The sequence below is a fragment of the Mycteria americana genome, chromosome 1, assembly GCF_035582795.1.
Source record: "Mycteria americana isolate JAX WOST 10 ecotype Jacksonville Zoo and Gardens chromosome 1, USCA_MyAme_1.0, whole genome shotgun sequence".
NCBI classification, from domain to species: Eukaryota; Metazoa; Chordata; class Aves; order Ciconiiformes; family Ciconiidae; genus Mycteria; species Mycteria americana.
This window is the reverse complement of record NC_134365.1, coordinates 215,102,166-215,126,770: the sequence shown is the minus strand read 5'-3', so window position 1 is coordinate 215,126,770 and position 24,605 is coordinate 215,102,166. Positions and strand designations below refer to the sequence as shown.

The window sequence follows — 24,605 nt, the reverse complement described above, 5'->3', positions numbered from 1 at the left end:
TCTACATATTTTTGTTTTCCATTTCAGATTTTTTTTCCCACTATCAGAACATACTTATGCCTTTATGGGTCTATGAGGATAATAATTATTTCCTGTTGTAAAGGGAAAATTGATTTCAGTAGCCAAAGGCTAAAACAGTAGGAACAGATTCTTCTGCCATTTCTTTGTTTTTAAAAGGACATATAACCATCATTAGGAAAAATGTAACCAAATGGTTATATATTTCTCATGTTACTGCAGAAATATTTATTGATCAGTACTCATCACATTTCCTATTTCAAAAAAGCATTTGTTGCTCTTCAAAAATATTGACTATATAATTGGAACCATCTGTTTGCAGAGACTTCAGTGTGATATAAGTAATAACCATAACCTTCAAAACTTTAAGATGCTTATCTAAATTTGAGTTGGACTTGAAAGAACTTTGGGGGTGTTGCTTTAAGTTATTTCCTGATTCAGTCTGGCAACACAAATACTACAAAGGGGTTTATGAAAATGGGGAAAATTGTGAGAAACTAAACCCCCCTTTACCTACATAGTACATTTTAGTACATGTGTTACAGCTAGTGAGACGTTTTTAAATACCATCTGGGCTTTGAATAAACAGCATCCTTATTTTACATTAAGCTTTCATTTTGCTGTGGAGAGGACTGCTGAACTTTTTTTCTTATTGATTTAAATTCATTTTCATGTAAATAAAGTTATACATGTTTGTAGTAAGACAAATTGACATAGGAGTTCATCGTAAGCCATAGTCATCATAAGCTGCTGTATCAATATGAAGTCATTGGGAAAAGTGTTTTGGTTTTGCTAAGAAAGAAAAGAAAAATTCACATATTAGGTTTGCAGAAAGGGTTACAAGCTCTAAACATCCCTGAATTTTGCGAAAGTCTAGTTATGCAGCTGACCTTTTTGGTTTGAACATAAATTTAGCTAAGTTGTCATTGTCAATTTGCATGTAGAATTTGTTAATGTTTTGGGATCTTAAACAATTTATTCTTTAAAAGGTTTTTGTTTCATTTTTAAAGAATACCAGTAGAGGCAGCTAGTTCATCTGATTTTTTTTTAAAATAATGCCTATAATGCTTAAAACCACTACTGTAACTGCATAAAAAGCAAGGTCAATGGAAGTTACAAGATATTAAAATACATTTTTTTAGCTGACAAAGGGAAAGAGAGGAAGATTTAGTTTGACTTTCAAAATTAAAGTTTCAATATAGTTAAGGAAATACTAGAACAGAAACATTACAATCCCCAGGGAGATACATAGACAATTTCTTTTTCCAGAGTGTTTCCATACTCCATGCAGAAAATTCATCATTCCACAGATAATTGGAGTTGCTTGCTGTATCTTTTGAGGATCATTATAGTTCTTGCTTTTATGCTGTTGAAATCACTATGCTGATGAAGTGGGGAGCAGGGAAAAGAATATAACTCTACAATGTGAGAGTACACTTGTGTATATGGTCTTGCACATCACAAATTGCTTTTGATTTGATTACACTGATTTCTAACAAATCTGAATTCTGAATAGCAATGACTGTATCCTTAAGACAAGCCTTCCTAAAAAGCAGCCTGAAACCATCATAAAGTAGTACACTGTGTAAAGAGAAAAGGTATCAGCATGCACACCTGAAATGCACTGAAGCCCACATGGTGGGAGTACACAGTATGGAAACCATGTGTCACTTGCTACTACTCACTGGTAGCAGGGTGCATCTCCGCAGCCCAGTGTAAGACCATTCAGATACTCCTGAGCTGGCTCTAGACAAGTTAGGTGAGCTGATGAAGCAGTCTAACCTGCTTCCAATAAATGTCCACATCCATTAATAGCTGACTCGTGTATAATCAGCAATACGTGTAGACAGTTCAGTTGCTGATCTGATGAAGATTGCATAAGCTGTAATCAGAACTCTCAGCCTATTCAGGGTACAGTGACTAAGAGTTGCAGGTAGGAGGACTTACGTAGTATCTGTGGCAAGAGTGTGGCTATACAGGCTTGGCTGGAAGCAGAAGTCATACAGATTTGGTTAGGATACAAACTCACGCAATACTGTCACTGCACTATGCAGAAGAGAATTCGCTTGTAAAATTTCAGATTGAGCAGTGTGAGTGAAGGTTGTTAATTTTTCATATCAAGCCCTTAAAACCATTTTATATAATATACTACTTCAGTGAAAGTGTATAAAAAGTCTTGTTTTATGAAGACATCTAAAGTAGGCAATGAATTCACAAGTGTCATTGAAATCACAGGTGCTGTCTAGAATCTTGAGGCTCAAATGATTGAAACTTCTCCTGGTTGGTATGTGCACAGCAATTAGAAAGGGAAGTATGCAAAGAGGGAAATTTCCTCCTGATGGAAATTTTAGTATATTTTTCCTAATGGATTTTGCCTGGTTTCCCAGATACCTCTTGTAGTCATCACTCAACAATTAGCATTCACATTGGTATGCCATGGATTACAAAACTGGGTCTTTCAGCTAGGGTACTGAAAGGTTGCGCTTTGGAACCAAAAATTCAAGATCACAGAATCACAGAATCACAGAATCACAGAATCACAGAATCACAGAATCATATAGGTTGGAAAAGACCTTTAAGATCATCGAGTCCAACCATAAACCTAACACTGCCAAACCCACCACTACACCATGTCTCTAAGTACCTCATCCAAACGTCCTTTAAATACCTCCAGGGATGGCGACTCAACCACTTCCCTGGGCAGCCTGTTCCAATGCTTGATAACCCTTTCAGTGAAGAAAAATTTCCTAATATCCAGCCTAAACCTCCCCTGGCGCAACTTGAGGCCATTTCCTCTTGTCCTATCACTTGTTACGTGGGAGAAGAGACCAACCCCCACCTCTCTACAACCTCCTTTCAGGTAGTTGTAGAGAGCGACGAGGTCTCCCCTCAGCCTCCTTTTCTCCAGGCTAAACAGTCCCAGCTCCCGCAGCCGCTCCTCATCAGACTTGTGCTCCAGACCCTTCACCAGCTTCGTTGCCCTTCTCTGGACTCGCTCCAGCACCTCAATATCCCTCTTGTAGTGGGGGGCCCAAAACTGAACACAGGATTCGAGGTGCGGCCTCACCAGTGCCGAGTACAGGGGCACGATCACTTCCCTACTCCTGCTGGCCACGCTATTTCTGATACAAGCCAGGATGCCATTGGCTTTCTTGGCCGCCTGGGCACACTGCTGGCTCATATTCAGGCGGCTGTCAACAAACACCCCCAGGTCCTTCTCTGCCAGGCAGCTTTCCAGCCACTCTTCCCCAAGCCTGTAGCGTTGCATGGGGTTGCTGTGGCCCAAGTGCAGGACCTTGCACTTGGCCTTGTTAAACCTCATACAATTGACCTCGGCCCATCCATCCAGCCTGTCCAGGTCCCTCTGCAGAGCCTGCCTACCCTCAAGCAGATCAACACAGATCAACACAACTTGGTGTCATCTGCAAACTTACTGAGGGTACACTCGATCCCTTCGTCCAGATCATTGATAAAGATGTTAAACAGAACTGGCCCCAACACCGAGCCCTGGGGAACACCGCTTGTGACCGGCTGCCAACTGGAGTAAACTCCATTCACCACCACTCTTTGGGCCCGGCTGTCCAGCCAGTTCTTTACCCAGCGAAGAGTATACCCGTCCAAGCCATGAGCAGCCAGTTTCTCCAGGAGAATGCTGTGGGAAACCGTGTCAAAGGCTTTACTGAAGTCTAGATAGACAACATCCACAGCCTTTCCCTCATCCACTAGGCGGGTCACCTTGTCATAGAAGGAGATCAGGTTGGTCAAGCAGGACCTGCCTTTCCTGAACCCATGCTGGCTGGGCTTGATCCCTTGGTTATTCTCTACATGCCGTGTGATAGCACTCAGGATGATCTGCTCCATCAGCTTCCCCGGCACCGAGGTCAGGCTGACAGGCCTGTAGTTCCCCGGGTCCTCCTTCCGGCCCTTCTTGAAGATGGGTGTCACATTCGCTAATCTCCAGTCAGCAGGGACTTCCCCAGTTAGCCAGGACTGCTGGTAAATGATGGAAAGGGGCTTAGTGAGCTCTTCTGCCAGCTCCTTCAGTACTCTCGGGTGGATCTCATCAGGCCCCATAGACTTGTGAGTGTCTAAGTGGTGCAGCAGGTCACTCACCATTTCCCCCTGGATTATGGGGGCTCCAGTCTGGTCCCCATCCCTATCTTCCAACTCCAGGGGCTGGGTACCCAGAGAACAGTCGGCCCTGCTAATAAAGACTGAGGCAAAGAAGGCATTAAGTACCTCAGCCTTTTCCTCATCCTTGGTCCAACCCATACTGGCCAAACCATACTGGCAATAATCAGATCCAAACCATATGGCATGATCCAAATGACAAGATCCAAACCATACTGGCAATGATCAGAACACAGGAATCATGTTCAGCGTATTTCTTTTCCTTGTCTTTCCTATTTTTTCCTGGTACGATCTTGTACAATACCATAGTGCTTTTAATTAATGACAAGGGTAGTTTTCTGTTTTGACAAAAGTGGGATCAGGCAGCAGGTGTCCGCAAAGGAAGATCAGTACAATACCAAAACCAAAATCCTATCTCCGTGAAGTCAGAAGGAGAATTACATTGACTTTGTTGTAGCTTGGATAATCCAAGAATAAGCATGGCAACATAATACTATAAGCAGGTTCATACTTTCATGTCAAGGCTAACTCCCAAATCACATGACATCATCCTTTGTAGCATCTCAAAGATTGTTTCTCAAAAAGTTACAACCTATTTGAATGTACGACTGGGTATCCTTCAAAAAGAATGGCATCACATGGAAAATAAATTCTTGAATTATTGGAATGGTAAATCTATTTGCTGTTGACTTAAATAAATGGACCATTTATTTAAGCATGGACCATTGCTGAGAAGTAAACCTTAAAACACAATTCTGCCATATGAAATTCTAGTTCTTAGTAATCACCACTATGATAAGAGAGAGGATTTTTATAAAAGTTAATGTAAATTAGCTCTTCAGTAGGATAGAATATGCAGGATTTTTTTCACATCAGATTTATATAATTTTGTCCAAGTTAACCTTACATGTTTTCATGTTTAAATCTTCCAATTCTGCTATTCTTGCATTACCATTTTACAATTTAAAAAATCAGCTTAATTAGTGTCAACCAACAAAATGCAACATTGATGCAACTTAGGAAATGACAGGTTTTCTTCAGCTTGCCCACAGAAATGGTGAATAGCACAAATTAATTTTCGTCTTGTCTACCTAAATGTATTAATATTGCTCCCATCACTGTAATAGTATGGACAACTCGTTTATATTTGTTTTTTTAGAGACAGGGAGCCGGCAAACAGAGCAAGTAAATGGCTTTACTAAGGTCCTAAAGGAAATCCACAGTGAGGCTCGGAAGTTTCAGTCTCACTTGCCAAAAGGAGCAACAAAGCACACAAATCAAGAATATGTTGTGCAAATTCATATTTTAGTAGCATACACATGAATTTAAATCAATGTAATTATCTTTTCGAAGATTTGAGATAGCTTCAATAGACTTGTAAAATAAATTGCTGGGAAAAAAGTAGAAGCAGCCATTTGATTTGGGAATGTTGATTCACAGGTTGGTTAACCAATGTGCAGGAATTTGGTAGTATTGTAAAGGGACTTTGTATTTCTAACAAGAAAAAGCAAAGTGAATTAAAATAGGTCCTAATAAAAATTTTTAAAGGGTATTACCATTTCATCTCTCAAGGCTTAAACCAGTATCTAAGTAGAGAACAAGATGAGCTGTGATGCGAGAAGAAATTATATTTTCTTCTGTAAAATTCTGGCTGTTTTACCTCTCGTCTCAGTCAGAGGTGTGCATAGTGTACCACTTACTGTAACAGTATTTAATGTTCTGGATTGCCATCTGTGAAATACGTAAATTGAAATCATTAATCTTTTCCAACACTAATTTATACATTCTGCCTTCGCATTGAAAGGGAAGAGTTGGTGTTTGGGACTGATGTATAGCAATGTCTGATTGGTATATAAAAGGATTCTGCAGCTACAGTAGCTATCATAGGTTTCATAATAAGATGCAAATTTAAATGAATTTAGATGCCTCAAAGGTGTAGAATGTCTCCAGGCCTATCTTTGGGCCAGGAGAAAAAACAGCAATCAAACTGTTTCACTTAACTTGGGTACAAAAATGAGCATTTCATATCCAGAAGTAACTGATGAGTGAAAGAATCTTCTTTGGGTTTCTTGATGTATGTTTATCCAATTGTATTTGGAGAATTCCACTGGTTAAAAATACGACTATTTAAACAGATATTTCCTAAAATAGTAGACATACCTGATAAGTTGGAAGAGAGGCAAACTTGGAATAAAATAGTATATCAAAGGAATTCTAAACACAAGAGCCTATTGCCATGGAATTTCCTACCAATCTTGCAAATGCAAGATTTGAAAACGTGGATGACCATCCAATGCATGGGCTTGTCCTCCATCAGTTTTTTTGTATCATCTGAGTAATCCATATTTCATATGTGAAGTGTTTCATTGATTGCAGGGTATTCATAGGTTTTCAGCAGAACTGCTTTGTCCTCAAAAATAACACATGGAGAACTGAAGCAAAAAGCCACAAAGCTAGCTCAGTTCATGTGCACAGGATAAATATGGACACAAGATGCCCATCTCCTAAAATAGCTTCCTTGCATGGCTATTTCTTTTTACAGTGCTAAATGACAATGGAATTCTGGTTTTAGTCCTAATTAAGATTGGATGAGTTGCTGGTATAAATCCAACTGTGACCATTTTTATTGATTGTTTCATGCTCCCTTGTGCTTCCCTGTCTGTCTGTTATTCATATGCTTTCTCTTAGATAACAGTTTGGGTTTTTTTCTCTCAATATACCCAGTGCAATTGGTTCTGGCCAAAATATTTGGGAACCAAAGTAGAAAGGTACTTGCAGAGAGAAATTATTAGTTGGAAGTAGCAAAGAGAGATTTAGTTCGAGATAAAGCTCTTTATCTAATAAATGGAAGCTGAAAGTAGAAGAAACATGGCATCATCTTCACCTTTCACACTAAAGTAACCTTGAAATAACCTAAGAACCTTGGGTTTGCTGGCTGACTGATGAGAAGATTGTAATTATAATAAATGATCCCTAACGTACAAGAAATATTTGGAAAGTTTAATGAAGGAAACTCAGGCTGTTGTCCAGGACTTATACTATTAAGTGTCTTAATGACATTAAATCAGTTCCCAGAATGATCACAAATTGACTGTTTATCAGCTCAGTCATGTATGCGTGCTTACTAATTTTGCAAATCTTTTAAAACCAGTTTCCAATGTTTTACTCAAATGATTTATCTGTTATTAAGTTTGTAACTAAACAACTCACCTTGATGACTGTCACAGGCTTAGAGTAAAAGTTCTTCATAAATTGCTTTCACAGTTCTTTCCTAAATAGCTAAATTTCTCTTCAAAGATTGGATTTAACAAGCATCTTTAAATAAATGGTGTTTTATATGTCGATTTAGGGATATAAGGATTGACATAATGGAACATATAAATAATCTATCTATGCCATCAGTCATCTAATCCGATCTATCGCCTACAATCAAAGACAGGCAAAATTAATTACCAATGTGCTTGGACAATATTACAGTGATCTACTATGGGAGATGCTTATGCTTGACACTCCCACTATAAGTAACCCCAGAATGATAAAAATTAATAGATTTTTTAAAAATTTTTTTCTATCTAGTTCTAGTGTATACTTTCTTAGACCTCATAGTGCAAAATGCTGAATGTTTCCCATTAAATGCTGAGTAACTCCAACTTCTATGAAATTAAAAAGATCCAAGAATCATGGTTCATATAGACTAGATTAGAAACAGAAGAACTTAAGCTGTTGAATTTCTTCACTATTCATCTTTCATTTTGACAATACATTCTTTATACTTCTGCATTTTCAAATTACCATTCAGTGCTGTTCGTATCTATTCTGTTGGTATGTCATTTGTTTATGCGCATTATGTTATTTCTACTTTTGCTTTTCTCTGTGTGTATTTCTCCAGGATTTTTGCTTTTGTGTGTGGTATAACTGCACCTGCACATATGCATGCTGGGCTGATTTGAATGACAGAGAAAGTGAGGCTAAGTAGCAGCTCATGTAGGATTACATTCTCACCTCTGGTCTGTTAAAAAAGGTAGATATCCAACCCATGCTCCCAGCTTGAATAGAGATAATGTATATCCAAATAGAAGGGATAACATTATCAGAAGGTATCACACAGGTGCAGTAAACATTGTATCAGGAGTAATTGCAATATAAAGTGTGCTGTTCTGATAAATTTTAGATTGTAATTGTAATTTAATGTACTTTTGTTACGATCATTCTTTTTGTTTTAATGAACCACTTCTATGGAAGCTGAATACACTGCTTTTCTGGCTGTTTCACCTTGATAGTTAGTGTAATTCATTAGTTAGTGTAATTCATTGCAATGCACACATGAGTTAATAAGTACAGAGGAAATGAACTTGGTCTTATGAAGAAACAATATTAAAACTTCAATTTCTGTAGGAATGTTTTTATTGTGCAAATATAATGATACAGAATCTCATGGGATAGAGAAATGTTTGTTAATGGCATGGTATGGTTTGGCATCAGACAGTTTTTCACTGGTGTTTTGAATCACTTTAATTAATTATTATCTATATGCTTTATCTTGAATGAGTAAAATTCAGTGCAATGACTCTACCATGAAAAGAATTTTATGTGCTTGTTTTTCTTTGGATGGAGATGGATAGAAACTTTGCAAATTAGTTTAATGGGTTGCAGTTATTTGAGGTCTGTCATTAGGCTTATTTATCTATGATTTCCCTACTCTTTAAAAAAGAAGCAGATGCAGTATAAAAGTCCTATGAATTATTTTTCAAGTGTCATCTTCAGTGCAAAGAAAGTCAACCCTCCCTTGAGAAGAGAAAGCAAAGCTAAGCTGTCCTAGGCACTAAATGCATGATTGCAAGATCAGTGTCACTATTAAGACATAATCTCTGTCCATTTTGTTAATGACAAGATTGCTCTGACAAAGTTCTGTGTTAAAATCACATTATACTTTCTTTTTCTGGATCCTGAATTGGAATTAGGTCTCTGATTCCTGAAGGCAACTCTCAACAGTCTTATAAGTGGTATTCATAACTCTAAATGAACTTCTATAGACTGTGGTGGAAAAGTACATGAAAATGTGAGGTCTTTCCAGATTTTTCTAGTGTCTCTTTGGTCATTTGTTTTCTTATCCTCCTATTGAGTACATATCTCCTATGAAACTGAATTTTGACAAAAATAATCCAGTACAACCAGTTCTATTGACAGTAATAAACAAGTTCATCTAAAAATTCTGGTCTTAACACTTTTTGAAATTCAAGGTCTTACTGACTGTTAGCATCATTATGAACAATTTACTAGTTTGCAGTATTTCAGAATTTATGCTGAATTCACAGACTATAAATTAGAGGAGCTTTTTCTTTAGACAATAGGAGCAATTTCCTTACTAGAAAACTTCCCTACGAATTTCTTTTTTTTTTTCCAACAGTGCAACTGGTAAATACATGTATAATGTGCAATTTTATATTTTTGGACTGAAAATCTTATATGATTCTTCCTATTGTGTCTATATGAGTTTTCCCAAAACTTCTGAGATATTCCTTGATTTCTATTTAAGTTTTGCCATTCAAAGTTTTTCAAAAGCGGACCCATTTTTCAAGTCCTTGCTAATGTCTTTCGACATTTGCTTAAACTGGAAAGGGATTTTGGTGCAGATACTTGTGTTGTTACTTGCACAGAAACCTAATGAACTTTGTGTGCAATAAATATGTTTCATTACGGAAGCAATGCACAGCTCTAGAAATACATCAACACTGGTGTTATGGGGCAGCGGTGAGTGCGGTGTATTGCCGTTGCCACGGAACTGCTACTGATGGAAATTGTGCTACGTACTCCCTGCGCACCCAACTCAATGAGCCCTGCGGCAGAGGCTCAGCTGTGGTGGCCCTGGGCCACCATCTGCGTCTCTTGGTGCTGAGGGTAAATGCAGTTACACCAGCTGTGTGCAATGGGAAGGAGAGTGGGCCAGCGGGGTGGCTGAAAATCAGGGAATCTAAGTTTCTACTTGAAAATGTGTTTCCTACTCTTATGATTTGCGTCAATACCCAAAGAAAGACTATACGTATATGGATGTACGTATTATTGCTTTCCATTTTTAAGAGGAAAAATACTGACATTTGAAATCAAGGATGGCAAATAATGACATACGTAAAATGAGTGAGAAGCTGAATGACACCGTCCAGCCATATCATAGCACAGACCTTGGCACTCTGCCTTTGAATTGTTTCAACATGTTCTGATTATTTATCCAGACATTCTTAATAGAAGTTTTTTTCTAATATGCATCTTTCTTTCTATTATATTACAGAGACTTGACTGACTAAGACATTTTTCTGTACTGTAGTATGTGTTCTCCTTAGGTGAAGCTGATTTCTTTTTACCCAGCAAGAACGCTTGTTGTTCTGTCACATAGAAATCAAACCATCTCCAATTCTCTTACACCCTGCGCGATTTGTTGGAATGGTAATGCTTGGAAAGCACTAATGCCAGAAGAAAATTAGGAGTGATAGCAAACAGTAAATGAGGTATGGCATTCAAGTGTAGCAGCATGGAAAAAAAACCTTAGCGATATTGAATTACATAAGCCTCATGTCAAAGAGTAGGGAGGAGGGTGAGAGCTGTTTTCTCCACGAGGAACTGAAAACTCAGCATTGCATTAGGCACTGGTACCAGGGTGCCACGAGATGTAGGTAATTGGGAGGCCATGCAGAGTGCGTCAGGAAGTTTTCTGTCATTCCTAAACAAACGCTCCCTATTTAAATTCATGAAAGTAGCACTGCGTCCTCTTCCACAGCTGTAATTAGAGCCAAACGCAGTTGTTATGTTCATGACCATTTCCATCTGATATTGCTTAAGCAACTGAGAAGGTGAGCTTTTCTTTCTTCTACCATTCTCCCTTTTTATTTCGACATACCTACATATGTTTTTCACTTGTTACAAATATTTTGACATGTAAACCTCAGTCCTCAGCTGGTATAATTGTCAAACTGACTTCATCAGGGTGTATTTCAACTCCCAGGTGGAGCTTTATCATTCGTCATATTCATTACAGTAATATAAATAGTAATAATAATAACAGCAGCGATAATAATAATACAACTGAGAGTCTCGTAGGAAGACTTGAGATCTACTTTTTTTAACAGTAACAGAATGTTGTGGAAGGCTGTGGAGATTTAGGCATCCCACTTCTAAAAATCCAAGTCTGTCCAAGGTATGAGGAGAAGATGTGAACAAGGAACATAAGGAATTAGAAGAAGGATGGGATGCAAGGGAGGAATTTAAGCAAAATAAAAAAATGTATGTTGTAACAGAAATCAGTACCTAACAGTGACATCTAGAACAGAATAACCTCCCAAAAGAGCAAGGTACCATGTCTGAGTCATTAAAACAGGTCTCATGTTTCCTAAAGTATGTTCTACTTAATTTTGTATCGATTTGTCATAGTATTTTTTTCTTACGGTTTTCACTTGGCACGCCTAGTTTTCTTAATGCTGTGTTCTTCACAGTACTGTGTAATCTGTATTTACCCTACACGGGAACCTTAGACTACATGTGAAACTTCATCAACAGTATATCCTCTCCACTCTACTCCTTTAAACAGCATTCCTAATTATTTGCAGTTCCCCCCACCTAATTCCAAACTTCTTTAGCTGTTTTAAATATTATATTTCAAACTGAAATAACAATTCCTTCTCAGATAAGCATACTTTTTATATTTTAAAGCTTATCATTATCTCCTGCAATTACCTCAGCCGTAAGGAAGCAGATTTGAAGTCAGTGGATGTTTCACCACTTTGAAGATAGGTGCTGACTTAGACGCACTGCTAACAAAGGTGGATAATTAGCTTTATTCCAGGAGCTGAAGCATTCCTCTGAGTCACAGTTTCACCTTGCATTCTTCCTTTTTGCTATATGATGCTAATTTAGGGCTGCAATAACTCAAATCCTTTAAGTTCTAGAATGTGGCTAACCACTTCTCTTTGGCTATTGTTCGGGGAAGGAAGGAAGGGAGGAAGGGAGGAAGGAAGGAAAGAAGGGAGGGAGGAAGGAAGGAAGGAAGGAAGGAAGGGAGGAAAGGAGGGAGGAAGGGAGGAAGGGAGGAAGGGAGGGAGGAAAGGAAGGAGGAAGGGAGGAAGGAAGGAGGAAAGGGAGGCAAGGAAGGAAGGAGGAAGCAAGGGAGGAATAGGTCAGCAACCTTATTGACTTTACTCGTGCAAGTGAAATTACTCCAGAGAACCTGAATAGAGATGTAGTGTGGTCCTTATTCTATATATTTGTAGGCAGAGTGGCAGCCTAATCCTTCATTTTGTTTCTTTTCTGTTTTCCACTGGGTAGGTATTTAGCCTAGCAATACTATTTATAAAATATATATACAGATGCCATTTGAAAAAATGCATTATGGTTGCTAAGTCAGTCCAAAAATCCCCACTGCATGTGGCTGTGCATGAAAACAGTGTTACATCTCATGTGCGGCTTTGTTGCCTAAGGGTGATCTGAAAGTAGCAGGGTTGAATGTCCTGTTCTCTGAAGTTTCCTATTGACCTCTGATGGGAGACTGTCTGGTTAGTTTGACACTTCTCATATGGGTCAATAACTGTCAGTACTGGATATTATCAAGGTGTTTGTAGCTGAGAGAAAATTAATACCAAAAAAGCACTCTCTGGTCTTCTAATTAATCCCACAGGAGAGCAAAAACTCATTTAAGTTAGAAGTTTAGCTGTCGGCAGCATCAGGAAAAGCTGGTTTCACTTCACTGAGCTAAATTAAAACTCCACATTAATGGAATTAAAGCATGTTGTCTTCTTAAACTCTTACATCCATCAAAGCAAAGGCTTAGAAGCTTTATAAACAACTGCACTGCTACCTCCAATCCTTGACATAAGAAACAACATGCTGAGAATACATCACAAAACCATGTTAGTGTTCCCTTCACTGTTCTCCAGCAGAACTTTTTCAATATAGTATTTATCAATCCTTTTTGTTTTAGTTTTGTGAATAACAAAGAATAACTCGGAGCTCTAGTTTTGTCTTTTTGTTAGGGTTTTGTCTTTTTTTTTCTGCACAGAATGTATTGATAGGCAAATGCCGTTTGTGTACTTTTCTTCTGTGTGGCAGTTTCAGAATTGGGCCCTCAAGAAGGCTGTTCCGAAGCCAGTGTTCCGAGAGGTCTATATCCAGCCTGTGCCACTAGCTGCATCACTACTTCTTTACGAGAAGATGCAGGTCAATTGATGTAGGAAGCAAATAATGACTTTTATGTTGTCAGTTTTGACTTGTCAAAACAAAGATATATGAAAACAAAAGGTTTCCTAAATCAAGACTATAGCAAATAGAGGACAACTGTTCTTTGTTGGTAGGAGGTGGGTTGGGAGAGGAAGGCTGATGACTTTTCTAGTACTCTGTATGTGAAGACAATGTGTATTTTTTTTATACAAGTGAAAGAGACCAGGAAAAATTTTAGATTGTAAAAACCTTCTTTCTTCCACCCTCAATGCAATAGGCAAGCTTTGGGATGAACTCGGATTTGAGTGTCATGCAATCTGATCCCTTAATGCTGGTTTGTCATTATTTTTAATTGCCAAATTGCATTATGCAAGTTTAAAACACAATAAATGTTCCCTAATGTGATTGTGTCATCCCAGCTAGGGGTTTCACTGGGATATTGTGTATTGGTGAAAGTGTCATTCGTGAAGGGAAGGCAATAGTTCATTTGGTCCCTACAGGGAAAGAAGGGTTTATGATGCTGCCTCCAGTTTCAGCATCATCCACACAGCAGAAGTGCCTTCAAAACATCCTTTGAAGGGCTAGAATAGAATTAAAACTAAGGAGACTGGCTACTTCTCTTCTTGTTACTACGATACTTATTGATGTTGTTATTTTCATAACAATCATTTAAAAATATGTTGACACCACTCTGCTCTAGTTTTAGTATTTTACAAAGACATGAAATGGCAGGCCTTGCCTAAGAAGCAGGTTTAAAACAAAAAAACAACTTAAACCCATCAGAAAAGAGAGTTTGGATCCTTTGCTCCCTGTTTTGCCCCTTATTCACTTAGAATCTCATTCTTTGTTCTTTTAGTTATATGAATTATCTTACAAGGATCGTATATTCCCCTTGTCTCGAACTAAAATGAAATGGTTACTAAAACTAAATTAAGTTAAAACTGGTATTTTACGGGAATTGAGATTCATTTCTTCAGGGAAAATTAATCTTGTGTGGCTGGAGTACTGAGTAATATATTGAAATATTATTACTTTATATTATTAAAACTATTGAGATATTCATTCTGTATCATTTCAGAGAAAGGGTAGCATTTTTATAAGCCTAAATGTCAAACTTTGAATACTTAGATCTGTGAGTCCAAAAACATGCTACTTACCTACGTATCTCAATAGGGACGTAAGTGTCTATGTTTAGGCATTCATCATAGAAAATGGTGGCAGTAACCTAGAAGTTTTGTTTTCTTTTGTGCTACAAAAGACATGACACATGCATAGATGTATTAAGCATGTGATGGAAATGACTTCTCTCTGCTGGTTCCACCACTTTGACAGAAGCCACCAAGAACTTTCTCTTTTAAATAAGTCAGTTAGGAATGATATCAGATGATTGTTATTTCTGTCTCCAACTGGATAGCCACTTGTGCCAAGCAGGGATTAAACTGCATTTTTGATTTTTAGCTGTCATTGTATTCATGATGATACCTTAGAAGGCATAAGCTTGTTCTGAGCATCAAACTTGATTTTTATAATTATGTACAAAAAATGAGTTTTCATATCACCGGTTATGAATTATTTTCATGAAAATAGCAGAGGACTCATTTGAACTCTATGTCACAAATACCTAGGATTGGAAAAGGGTTTCTAATGAGTGGAATATTGCTGATAGCTGAGCCCCTTGCTAGGAAGGAGTGAGGTATAAGGTGTCTTGCACAGCTTTGCATAAGGAGGTAGTCATTCCAGTGAGGGGTACTGATGACATCTAGTGCTTGAGTGGTTTGGTAATTTCAGGAGAATACTGAATTGAAATCACTGCTTTAATTCATACTTCTTATGGGATTACAATACTTAATAGAGCATCTGATATAATAGAAAATAATATTGCCATCCTAGTCTTTTTTTTTCACTCCTTCATTGAAAAGTGGTTTGTTTTCCCAAGAATCTGCTCTTCCCTCTGAATATTCTTCATTTTCCAGCCTGTCTGGACAATCCTTTGGTTGATTTGCTGCTACTTGCCCCAGCCATAACAATACTGTGTGAGGGTAACTCCCAAGCAGGTGTGGTGGCACGGCACAAATTCTCAAGTGGCTGAGGAGAGTGATGAGTGAGTTCTGGGTACCTTGCCCTTCTGCTGAGATGTTACACATCTGATTTTCTGAAAGAGTTGAATATCCTCTTTTGGTAAAGCAGGGTTTTGGAAGTGTTTTATACTGGATACCCAAAATCAAGGAACCTGGTGCTCCTAATCACTTCTGGAAATGCTGTTTGCTCTCATTTCAATTTTGTGCTTCAACAATTATTTTCCTTAGAATGTTCATAAATAACATTTTCCCCGACCTTCTAAATAGGAATCATATGTTTTAAACAATAATAATTTGCATTTATAAAAAGATGTCCAATTTTTTTAACATACGTGAATAGTGAAATACAGTAATAAATTTGTGACAGTGCAGCCAATACCAGCTTCAGATCTAGGTAGGTCTATGTTCAGAAAGGTAATTTGTTCCATGTTAAAGAAAAGTGTGTGATGTCAAACAGAGATCTTTTATAAAGACTAAGAGTTTTTGCTAGTTCTGTAAAGGCCATTATGAATAGTATGGTGACAAAATTCTTAGTCTTTATTCATCCATTATATAAAATATTTAGAAACAGAGAACTTAAAACCTTCAGGTTTTGCACAAAGTAGCCTGGGTTAAGTATCAATCCTCAAAGGTAGTTGAATTCATCAGTAAAATGCAGCATCGCTGTGGGGACTGAGTCTATAATAGTGATCAAACTGGTCCCTTTCCTCATTTTGAATCTTCCAGTGCAGGAGCAATAATTCACCGTTTTGTGAATTACTTTGGTGAATGTAGCCCATTTTTTTATTTGCAACATCCAAACATAGTCACATCCCAAGTGCTTACTACTCAATATGTTTTTGTGACTGTCTTCAGTTACTAATTCTGTAGATAAATGGGAAATTATTTGGTTTTAGTACTTAGCAGCTGAAAGTCCTACCTTTAATGCTCTCGTAATTTTGCTCATTTTGAAGCTGGTCAGAATTATATAAATAAGTTTGCTGTAGTAAAAATAGGGCAATGCTGAAATCTTTTTGGGGAAAAGAAACAAAGCTTTCAGAATTCAAGCCAGTTTGGCTAGTTGTGGTTGGATGTAGATGTTGTGGCTGTGGTCGTAACAGTATGCCATGGCTCTGTAAGGAGGAGATCTTGAAACAGGGAGGGGTAGCCTAAATGTTTTAAGGCAAAGTGCCATATCAGCTGTCATTCCTCAGCTTCCCTTTCCTATTACAACATTCTGTTGAAAAACAGAACACTACACAACATTTGTGAAATAAACCCAACTCCTGCATGAAACTTTCAGTTGCTAACTTGCCCTACCTTGTTAATAGATTTTTTCCCCACAAAATATGTAGCATCTGTTGCAAGAATATGAGCTGCTTGTTTAAACTCTCCATTGTGGGTTTGGCCTCGGCAGTATAGCTCAGGCACGGCTTTGCCATCCTTCTCTTAGAAACAGACCTTGACATAGAGTGCGACTTAGAGGGCCGTGACATACATCATCGTCCCTCCTCTCTGCTGGGTTCTTGTTCCTTGTACCAGCCGTATTTTTGCGTATCTTGATGCAACTTCAGGGAATAAAGTTTCTGAGAGTCAAGCTGCACAGGGGAAAGATGGAGGAGTTATGGCTCTGCTGTGCCACTTCTGTCTCATGTATACAGGGGGAAAATTCAGGGGAGAGGCTGCTCCCTTCCTTATTAATTTTGCATGGCAAGCCAGTACAGAGACGTAAGGATGTATGTTCCCTTCCAGCTCTGTAGACGGAGAGGGACAGAAGACAAGCCACAACCTAAACTTTAATTTTTTTAAAATGCATAAACACTAAAAAAGGGTCGTTAAAAAATACACATCCTAAGTCATTTGCAAGATGCAAACTTAATGTGAAATTTTAACCAATATTCATAAAATATTATTCTGCAGTGTTTGTCCAACTCAACTATTCTATTCATGCCACAATGCCAGAGACTCATGATACTCCGGTACATCCTACGTCTTGCTATAAAACAGATAAACAACTCTGTAGTCCTTCTTATAAGGGGCATATACTTTCCCACAAACTTTCTGAAATACTCAGAACAAGGATGAGTACAGCAGTTTGCTAACATGACACAAGAGCTCAATGGTCATACCAGGGAATACCAGCAGGTAGCAGGTCTTTTGTTTGTCCTGTGGCACGATATCGTGTGTTGCAAATCTATGTGCTACACAGAAAAATCATATCTCTTCTATCAGACAGACAGTATTGACTCTGCTACAAAATACAATGCATGTAACATAGATGTGTTGCCCACTGATGTCAAATGTCTCAGCTTTTAATGAAAATAAGGTGTGCTTCTTCTAAACAAACAGCTCGAGTTGTATACAAAGCTTGAAAGCAAGACAAAATCGGCAGCTAGTAGAATCAGTGATATAAAACTGACTTAAAGATTAATTTTTAATGTGTACTTTGCATTATTAATACTGGGCCTCACTATGTGATGTAGCCATTTAAACTAATCAGAGGATACATCCAGATGCTTCTTCTTTTTATTTTTATTTTTTAAACACATCGTCTTGGATAAGGAATGTAATTTATTGTCACAGAACTGCCTTTGACTGGTGCTGTGTTGTTATCCATTTATATTTACATGAATAGTAATGGTACAAAACTATTATACAATAGTACAATACTGAAGTTAACTTATACTGTGTAATTTATTGGGTTTATGTAATATAGTAACTAGGTTCCTCAGCCATGACAACACATATGAGAGAAGCCATTAGACCTCAGGATTTTCAATCAAAAAGATTTTTCTTTCACAGAGTCCGTGTTTTGTTTAGAAAACATCATGGTTTTTTCTCAATGTTGTGTCTTAGATTGATATAATTTCATGTGGAAAAAACTCAAGCTACTTAAAATCTGATAGAAATAGCGAATGTTGGTTGAAATCTGTAAAATTCAAAGTTACATTATGGTGCAATTATAAGCAGTGCATGTCCTCTTTTACTGAGCATTCTGCCTGAGAAACACTGAGGATTAGATTGATAACATTACTGCTCTGGAATTAACTTTGTGTTTTATGGTTAGTATATTTAGCAGAACAATTAGCATCTAAGTTATTTTAAGTCACTGAACTGAGTGTATATGTATTTTAAAAAGAGTAAGAAAAATAAGGGGGAAGTACTCTCTTCATTGTCTGCTCTTAAGGAGGAATGAAACCTGATTTTAAACAAGAGAGATTGTAGGGTTGAGCCCTTTTTTGAAGAGATGGGCTTCACTGAAGTCAAAATGCTTTAGACACGTGTAAAACAATCTGATTGTTATTTCTGTTTTGGCGTTAGCTAAACTGCTAGAGACAATAAGAATAAAAGAAACTTGTATTTCTTTAACAAATGCTTTTCTTTATTCTTCCTTGGTCATACAGTCATTCCCAGCACAGCACTGCAACGCGTCCACCCACAGTGAGCTTGCAGCGGACCATTTCTGTGGAAGGGTAAGATGATTCTCTGTTGAAGCTGCCTGTAGAGCTCAGATACCACTAAGCCAGACACTGAACTACCCACATACACATAGCTGTTAACTAGATGTGGGTTTGCGTACCACAGTGTTTAAGTCTGTGAAATGCAGAAATAAATACTTTCAAATTCGTACTGATCCTTTCTAGATACTTAGACGGAAAGGTCTGGTTTTCACGGAGATGAGAATATCTGTCATGGAGATATATTAACTACGATCTCTTCCATTCATCTCACTTGACTAGCGTTAATATTTACATGTGTTAGCTGTAAAATGGTTGCCACTAATCATAGAAATACCCAGTGAAGTCTTACTCTATTTTGTTAATGTATGCATGAGTTCTTTTTGACAAAGCAGTGTCCCAAACTAAGGATGAAGAAGTACTGCTAGAGAATGATAAACCTGTGCTGGTGTATATCTGTGTATCTGAATGTGTTAATTGTAGAGGTATAGCTCTGAGTACTTAGCTGACTCCATTTTAACAGAAATAATTGGGTAAAATATGAATAATTCGCAACCACAGTTAATAATTTTGCATCTTTATGGTATTAGAAAAGCTGATATTTACAAACACGGATTTTGGTTGCACTGACTGGCGTAGTTTACAAAAAATATTAGATTTGTTTCTCCCCTCCCATAGAAATGTGGAACTGTTTGAAATATTTTGTAGGCATAGGTAAATAACTTGTCACTGGCTGCTCTCGGGTCCTATTTCAAAACTTTTCTTTCTTGTCATAAAAATGAGAATCCAAAGTTTCCACAGAGGAAATATGTTACCTTGTTGTATTTTGTTTTATGTTACAACCTTACTGTGGGGCAGTCCGAAAATAAAATGATATGTGAAATAATCCATTCCTAAGTGAAGCCTGCAATGTTTTCTCACAAGTCTTAATTTTTTCTTTCTTATCTAGATCTGAAAGCTAAGATTTTAAGTTTTTATTTAAAATGTGTAGGACAGCTATAGTAATTACTCATTGAAAACAAGAGTGAATAATGAAATTGCTACTGGAAAGGTGCATAGGGCTTAAGGGCTGTCCTCTGGAAGGTAATTCTATAAATGAAGCCCTGATCATCTAACCTTCTTGCTTAAAACAGGGCTAATTTCAAGTTAGATCAGGTTGCTCCAGCTCTTGTCCAGTGAAGCTGTGACTATCACCAAATGTGGAGATTGCACAAGTTCTGGGCAACCTGTCGCAGTGCTTTCACAGCCTCATTTGGGATTTTTTTTCTTTATCTCCCTCTTTCTCTCTAATGAACAGAAAGAGTCATAATAAATTCCCCTGTCTTTTCCTCAAATCAACTCATGAATAAATTAATGTTTGAAATAAAACTGAGCTTCAAGAACAAGTTTATCAACTAAAATGGTGATTGGAGGGGAAAAAAAAAAGAAAAAGAAAAAAAAAGTATTTGCTAAATTGAGATTTAAAGAAAGAAATTCGATTATGATGTCTCTGTTTTGGCCTACTGGACTCCATAATTAAGGAGGTATCCTACAGCTTTAAACTCCTATTGAAATTTGGAAATCAATCAAATCAAGTCTACCTGAGTTTTTAGATAAATTGCAGAATCTGTACTGGCCACGCAGACAACTTGCATATATTGTGTATGAATCATTAGAGCACAGGAAATCTGCAATTGATATTACAGGTCTCCTGCTGTTTAGGAGGTAGAAGAATATCTGGCTTGTAATTATTACTAATCAACTTGCACTGAGTCATATTTCATTTCACATAGGAAAGTGGGACTGTTAGCCTGTTACACCGCTGAGCCAAAATAAGTAATCAGCTCAGCCCTAAATGTTTCATTATGTTAAAGCTCGATTTATTCTAATGTTTCTCTGAAGTCCATGCTGCTAACTATGTTTATAGCTAATACAATTTGAGGTCAAAACAAAGTTATTTTTCTCCTTTAGGAACTGGGTTTCCATCAGTCGAGTCCTGTATTTAGGTGACTCATTACATTGCTTTTGAGACGCATTTTGTAAATAGCTGCTTTACCGGCAAGGCATCCCTAGCACACACTTAGATTTGTGGCCTGCATGCTGGCTCTGTGTGACTGGCTCTGTAGTCACTGAAGTAATACAATTATTGGGTCCTGTGAAGGAGAAATGAAATACGGGAGGGTTAAAGAAATACAGGGGGAATTGCATTTGCTGGCATTTATTCCTTTCCACCCTGTTGAATATGTGATAATTGAGCTGGCTAGAATAGATTTTTTAAAAACTTTAATAGTTTTTTCATCTAGGTAATGGATTCATATATAAAAACTTTTTTTTTTTTTTTTAGGCAGGGCTTTTGTGGACTTCAAGTACAGAAAAAATAATGAGTAGCAAGGTGAAAAAAATAAAGATGTCTTTAACGATTAAATTTTCTTTATATTCAAGCCATATATTCTTCACAGTGTAATAACTGTACTGTATTAACTGAGGTGAACAGATTTATTATGTGTATAAAAGCATGAACTTCACAGGTGTTTGATGTCATCGTTAGTACGATCTAATTAGTAACTTCCCTAATGGTTTATTTGTGTGGTTTAAAACCAAGAAAACTACAACGTTTGAATTTGAAAATATCGTTGGTTTGAGTTTTTTGAAATGGTTTTAATGAACAATTTTAATTGTGAGTATTCAAAATTGGAAAAATATTGGATGAAAACTAAAACCTGTTATTTGGAAATCCTGCTGTACTATCGCACGAAGCTATAATGTTAGTGCTGTATGATAGCTATTCTCTCTGCAGCTGACATCACACTAAATTGTATTTTATATGCTACCAGTCACCTCTTCTGCTGAGCTGCTTAGAAACTGGGATTTCAACTTATTTGATCAAGAGTGTTTTCATGGAAATTTTAAACTAATTTATCAACGTGACTGAGTATCTCAAATATATATAAATATTTATACATAAATAAACAGCATTTGAACCATGACTAAGGGTAAGAATTTTTATTCTGAACAGGACAGATACTACAGACTGCTTTGTGTTTCAAAAGTGTCTTATATAAAGTAACTCTGGATGCTTGCTGCTAACGGACTGTGTATTGATATTTCGAAACGTGGCTTAGAGGCACTGCTATTTTTAGGTATTCTCTTAGCCTTTGAATACTTCTTGTCAGCTGACAGTGCAATGTGGTTGCCTATCACCATTTCCATCTCATCTAGCTTTGTTTACAAACTGAAAAGCTGGAGCATTCATGGTAAATAGAGCCATCAGCTGCTGTAAGTAATAGTTTATAGAAAAGGGGTTCCAATATGGAACCAATAGTTTTTAAAAGCAGGATGCAAAGCAACCTTTCTATTATGGAGTTGCCTGTGTCGGGTATAGCAGGTGGAACAGCGATGCAGTTTTCAGGATTTATTTTCATTATTAGCATGTAAATAATGCACCTCTTTGATCAGGGAAGAGACCAAGTGCTTATGTGAGACAAAGTATAAATGAATAAGCGTACTGGAATAATCATCTCCCTTTCAGAGTTAAAGAGGATATTAGCTGTCCTACATTGTTGCTCTAGAAATCAATGAGATTTCTCAAATCTAGGCGACGTACTCCTGTGCCTTTGAAGTAAATGTTGGGCATCGTGGTAAAAATAGAGACCAGTTTCACTATTCAAATAAGAGATTATTCCTGTATGCCAATTCCATCTTGCCAGCTGTAAGCAGGAAACATTGCCCGGTGTGCGGGCTTTAATTTCTCTACAAAAGACAAAATGAAAGACTGTTACAGTCCAGAGGGGTTCCCACAAAACAAATAAAGTTGCACATGTATAAGCCAGTGCACTCATGCATGCATCAGTCAGGTTGAAGCCTGGCTCCCAGTAGGTTCCCTCGTATTAAACATACTTCAAAGTTTGTGACAAGTTAGACATGATGTTTGTGGAATAAATGCATTAAAAATGTAGTCAGAAAGTTAGGATAAAGTACTGCTTCTACAGTTAATGCCAGCGTTCAATCGACAAGAAATGCCGAGGAAACCGTAGTCAAATAAACAGATAAAATACTCGTTTCAAGCAGAATGGGTAACTGTGGTAAGCAAAATTGTATTTTGCTATGTGATACGATAAACGAACATCTCAATAAAGGCTGAATGCTTAGTTGTTAGTACATCAACATTTAGTAAAATGAAATAATAAGTCACTAATCAATAATACGTAATGAAAATGAATGCTCTGCACATGACCAAACATTGTCTCAGTTTGAGAAGGCGAAGTTACCCCTCTGGACTGTGATGCTCAATGTGACAGCAATAGAGAAGAGGAAGGTTTCCTTATTTTTGTTATTTTCAATCATAATTGAAATCAGGATAATAATAATTCAAGGCACAAATCAGGGATCAGACCCCACTGGGTCAGGTGCAGCCCTGATGGGTAGCAGCGAGCGGTCAGCCTCTCCCAGGCTCTGCGATGGTGAAGGGCTGGGGACTGGAGAGAGGAAGGGGAAAGGAGGCTCTGCCAGCTCCCTTCCGCTGCCAGGTCGTGGTGGTCTGGAACCTCACAAGAAAGGTAGATCAGAGGGAGGGCTGGGGAGGAAGGCAAGGGGTAGTGCTGTTTCGCATCGTAATGGAAAGATTTTGCCCAGCCTAAGAGGGGAATAACAAGGGGAAAAGTAACAGCCGAGATGCCACAGATATTGCAATAAAACAATAGATGAGCACTACAGAGAGTTTTTTCTCTAAATTGTTGTGAAGCAGGGTTGTAGAAGGTATAAAAGAAAATTCAAATAAGCAGAGTAAGTTTGGTTTTGCTTGAACTTCAAAGTCTTTTAAAAAGGTGTGTGTGCATATTCCAGGCCTTCAGCCACCTAAGATTTCAAATTCTCTCTTGTATGATTAAGCAGATTTTAAACCATCATACACACTCGCACATTCTCCGTCCATCCTAGCTTTCTGTGTTAAATGCTGTGAAGGAGAATGCTCAATCTGTTTGAATTACCTTTTTTAGGTCGTTCCAGTGTGAATGTCCTTTTGCTGCCTGACATAGACATGCAGTTATTTATCAGGATTTTTTTGAAGCACAAGAGGAAAACTAGAAGAATTGTACTGCTAAAGAAATGGCTCGATTAGCCGACTGACTCTAAGCAGGCATAGCTCAGTGCTCACACAGTGAATTGTCAGAAGCCAAGCACCCAGAGAAGGGTGCTTTGATCCCTTAGATTTGGGGGGGGGGTTCCCCCGATATACTACTAATGTGTGACTTTAACCAACTGATACAATTCTCTCTACTTCAATTTTCCCTCCTGCTATTTGCTACTTTAAGGAGCTTGAGTGGTTTTTGTTGCCTTATGTGGGTGTAGTGCTCCGCACGGAGGGTGTGGGGCCGTAGTCGGAGCCTGGGTGCTACCCTAATGCAAGCAGTAAGATAAATAAATATTCTTCTGGGCTTTCTGTGATGTGTGTTACTGTAACACCAAATCAGCATGTGCATGAATGGATGTATGATTTCAATATCCTTTGTGAAGCAAACAGCCTTTTTGAAAAAAAAAAAAAAAAAAAAAAAAAAACAACAACAAACCACCAGAATGACAAAAAACCTGCAGCCAAAGCAAGATCAAAGCCATATTTCAAAGTCCCTGCAGATCTGGGATACCTCACTGATTGTATAGAACTGAAGAACTCTCTAGGGTCTGATATTTGAAAACACCCAGTGTGCTTAATATTTCTGTAGATGTTCCAAAAAGTACAAAATCATTTCAATGCCCCAATTTTATA

The 24,605-nt window shown here is 37.7% G+C and overlaps 1 protein-coding gene and 1 long non-coding RNA gene across 8 annotated transcripts in view; one reads left to right on the top strand and one right to left on the bottom strand.

The window, feature by feature from the left end:
• Positions 1-24,605, top strand: part of LOC142404403 (disks large homolog 2) — an 800,410-nt gene that overhangs the window by 535,067 nt on the left and 240,738 nt on the right. For all 7 annotated transcript variants that reach the window (XM_075491172.1, XM_075491171.1, XM_075491177.1 and 4 more), the window contains one exon: positions 18,812-18,880. In XM_075491172.1, the coding sequence (XP_075347287.1) occupies positions 18,812-18,880 (69 nt within the window). The remainder of the gene's footprint in view (positions 1-18,811; positions 18,881-24,605) is intronic.
• LOC142404408 (uncharacterized) overlaps positions 1-24,605 on the bottom strand; it is a 46,408-nt gene that overhangs the window by 20,745 nt on the left and 1,058 nt on the right. Inside the window, exon 2 of the long non-coding RNA XR_012773851.1 lies at positions 23,830-23,868. This is a non-coding gene — a long non-coding RNA (uncharacterized LOC142404408). The remainder of the gene's footprint in view (positions 1-23,829; positions 23,869-24,605) is intronic.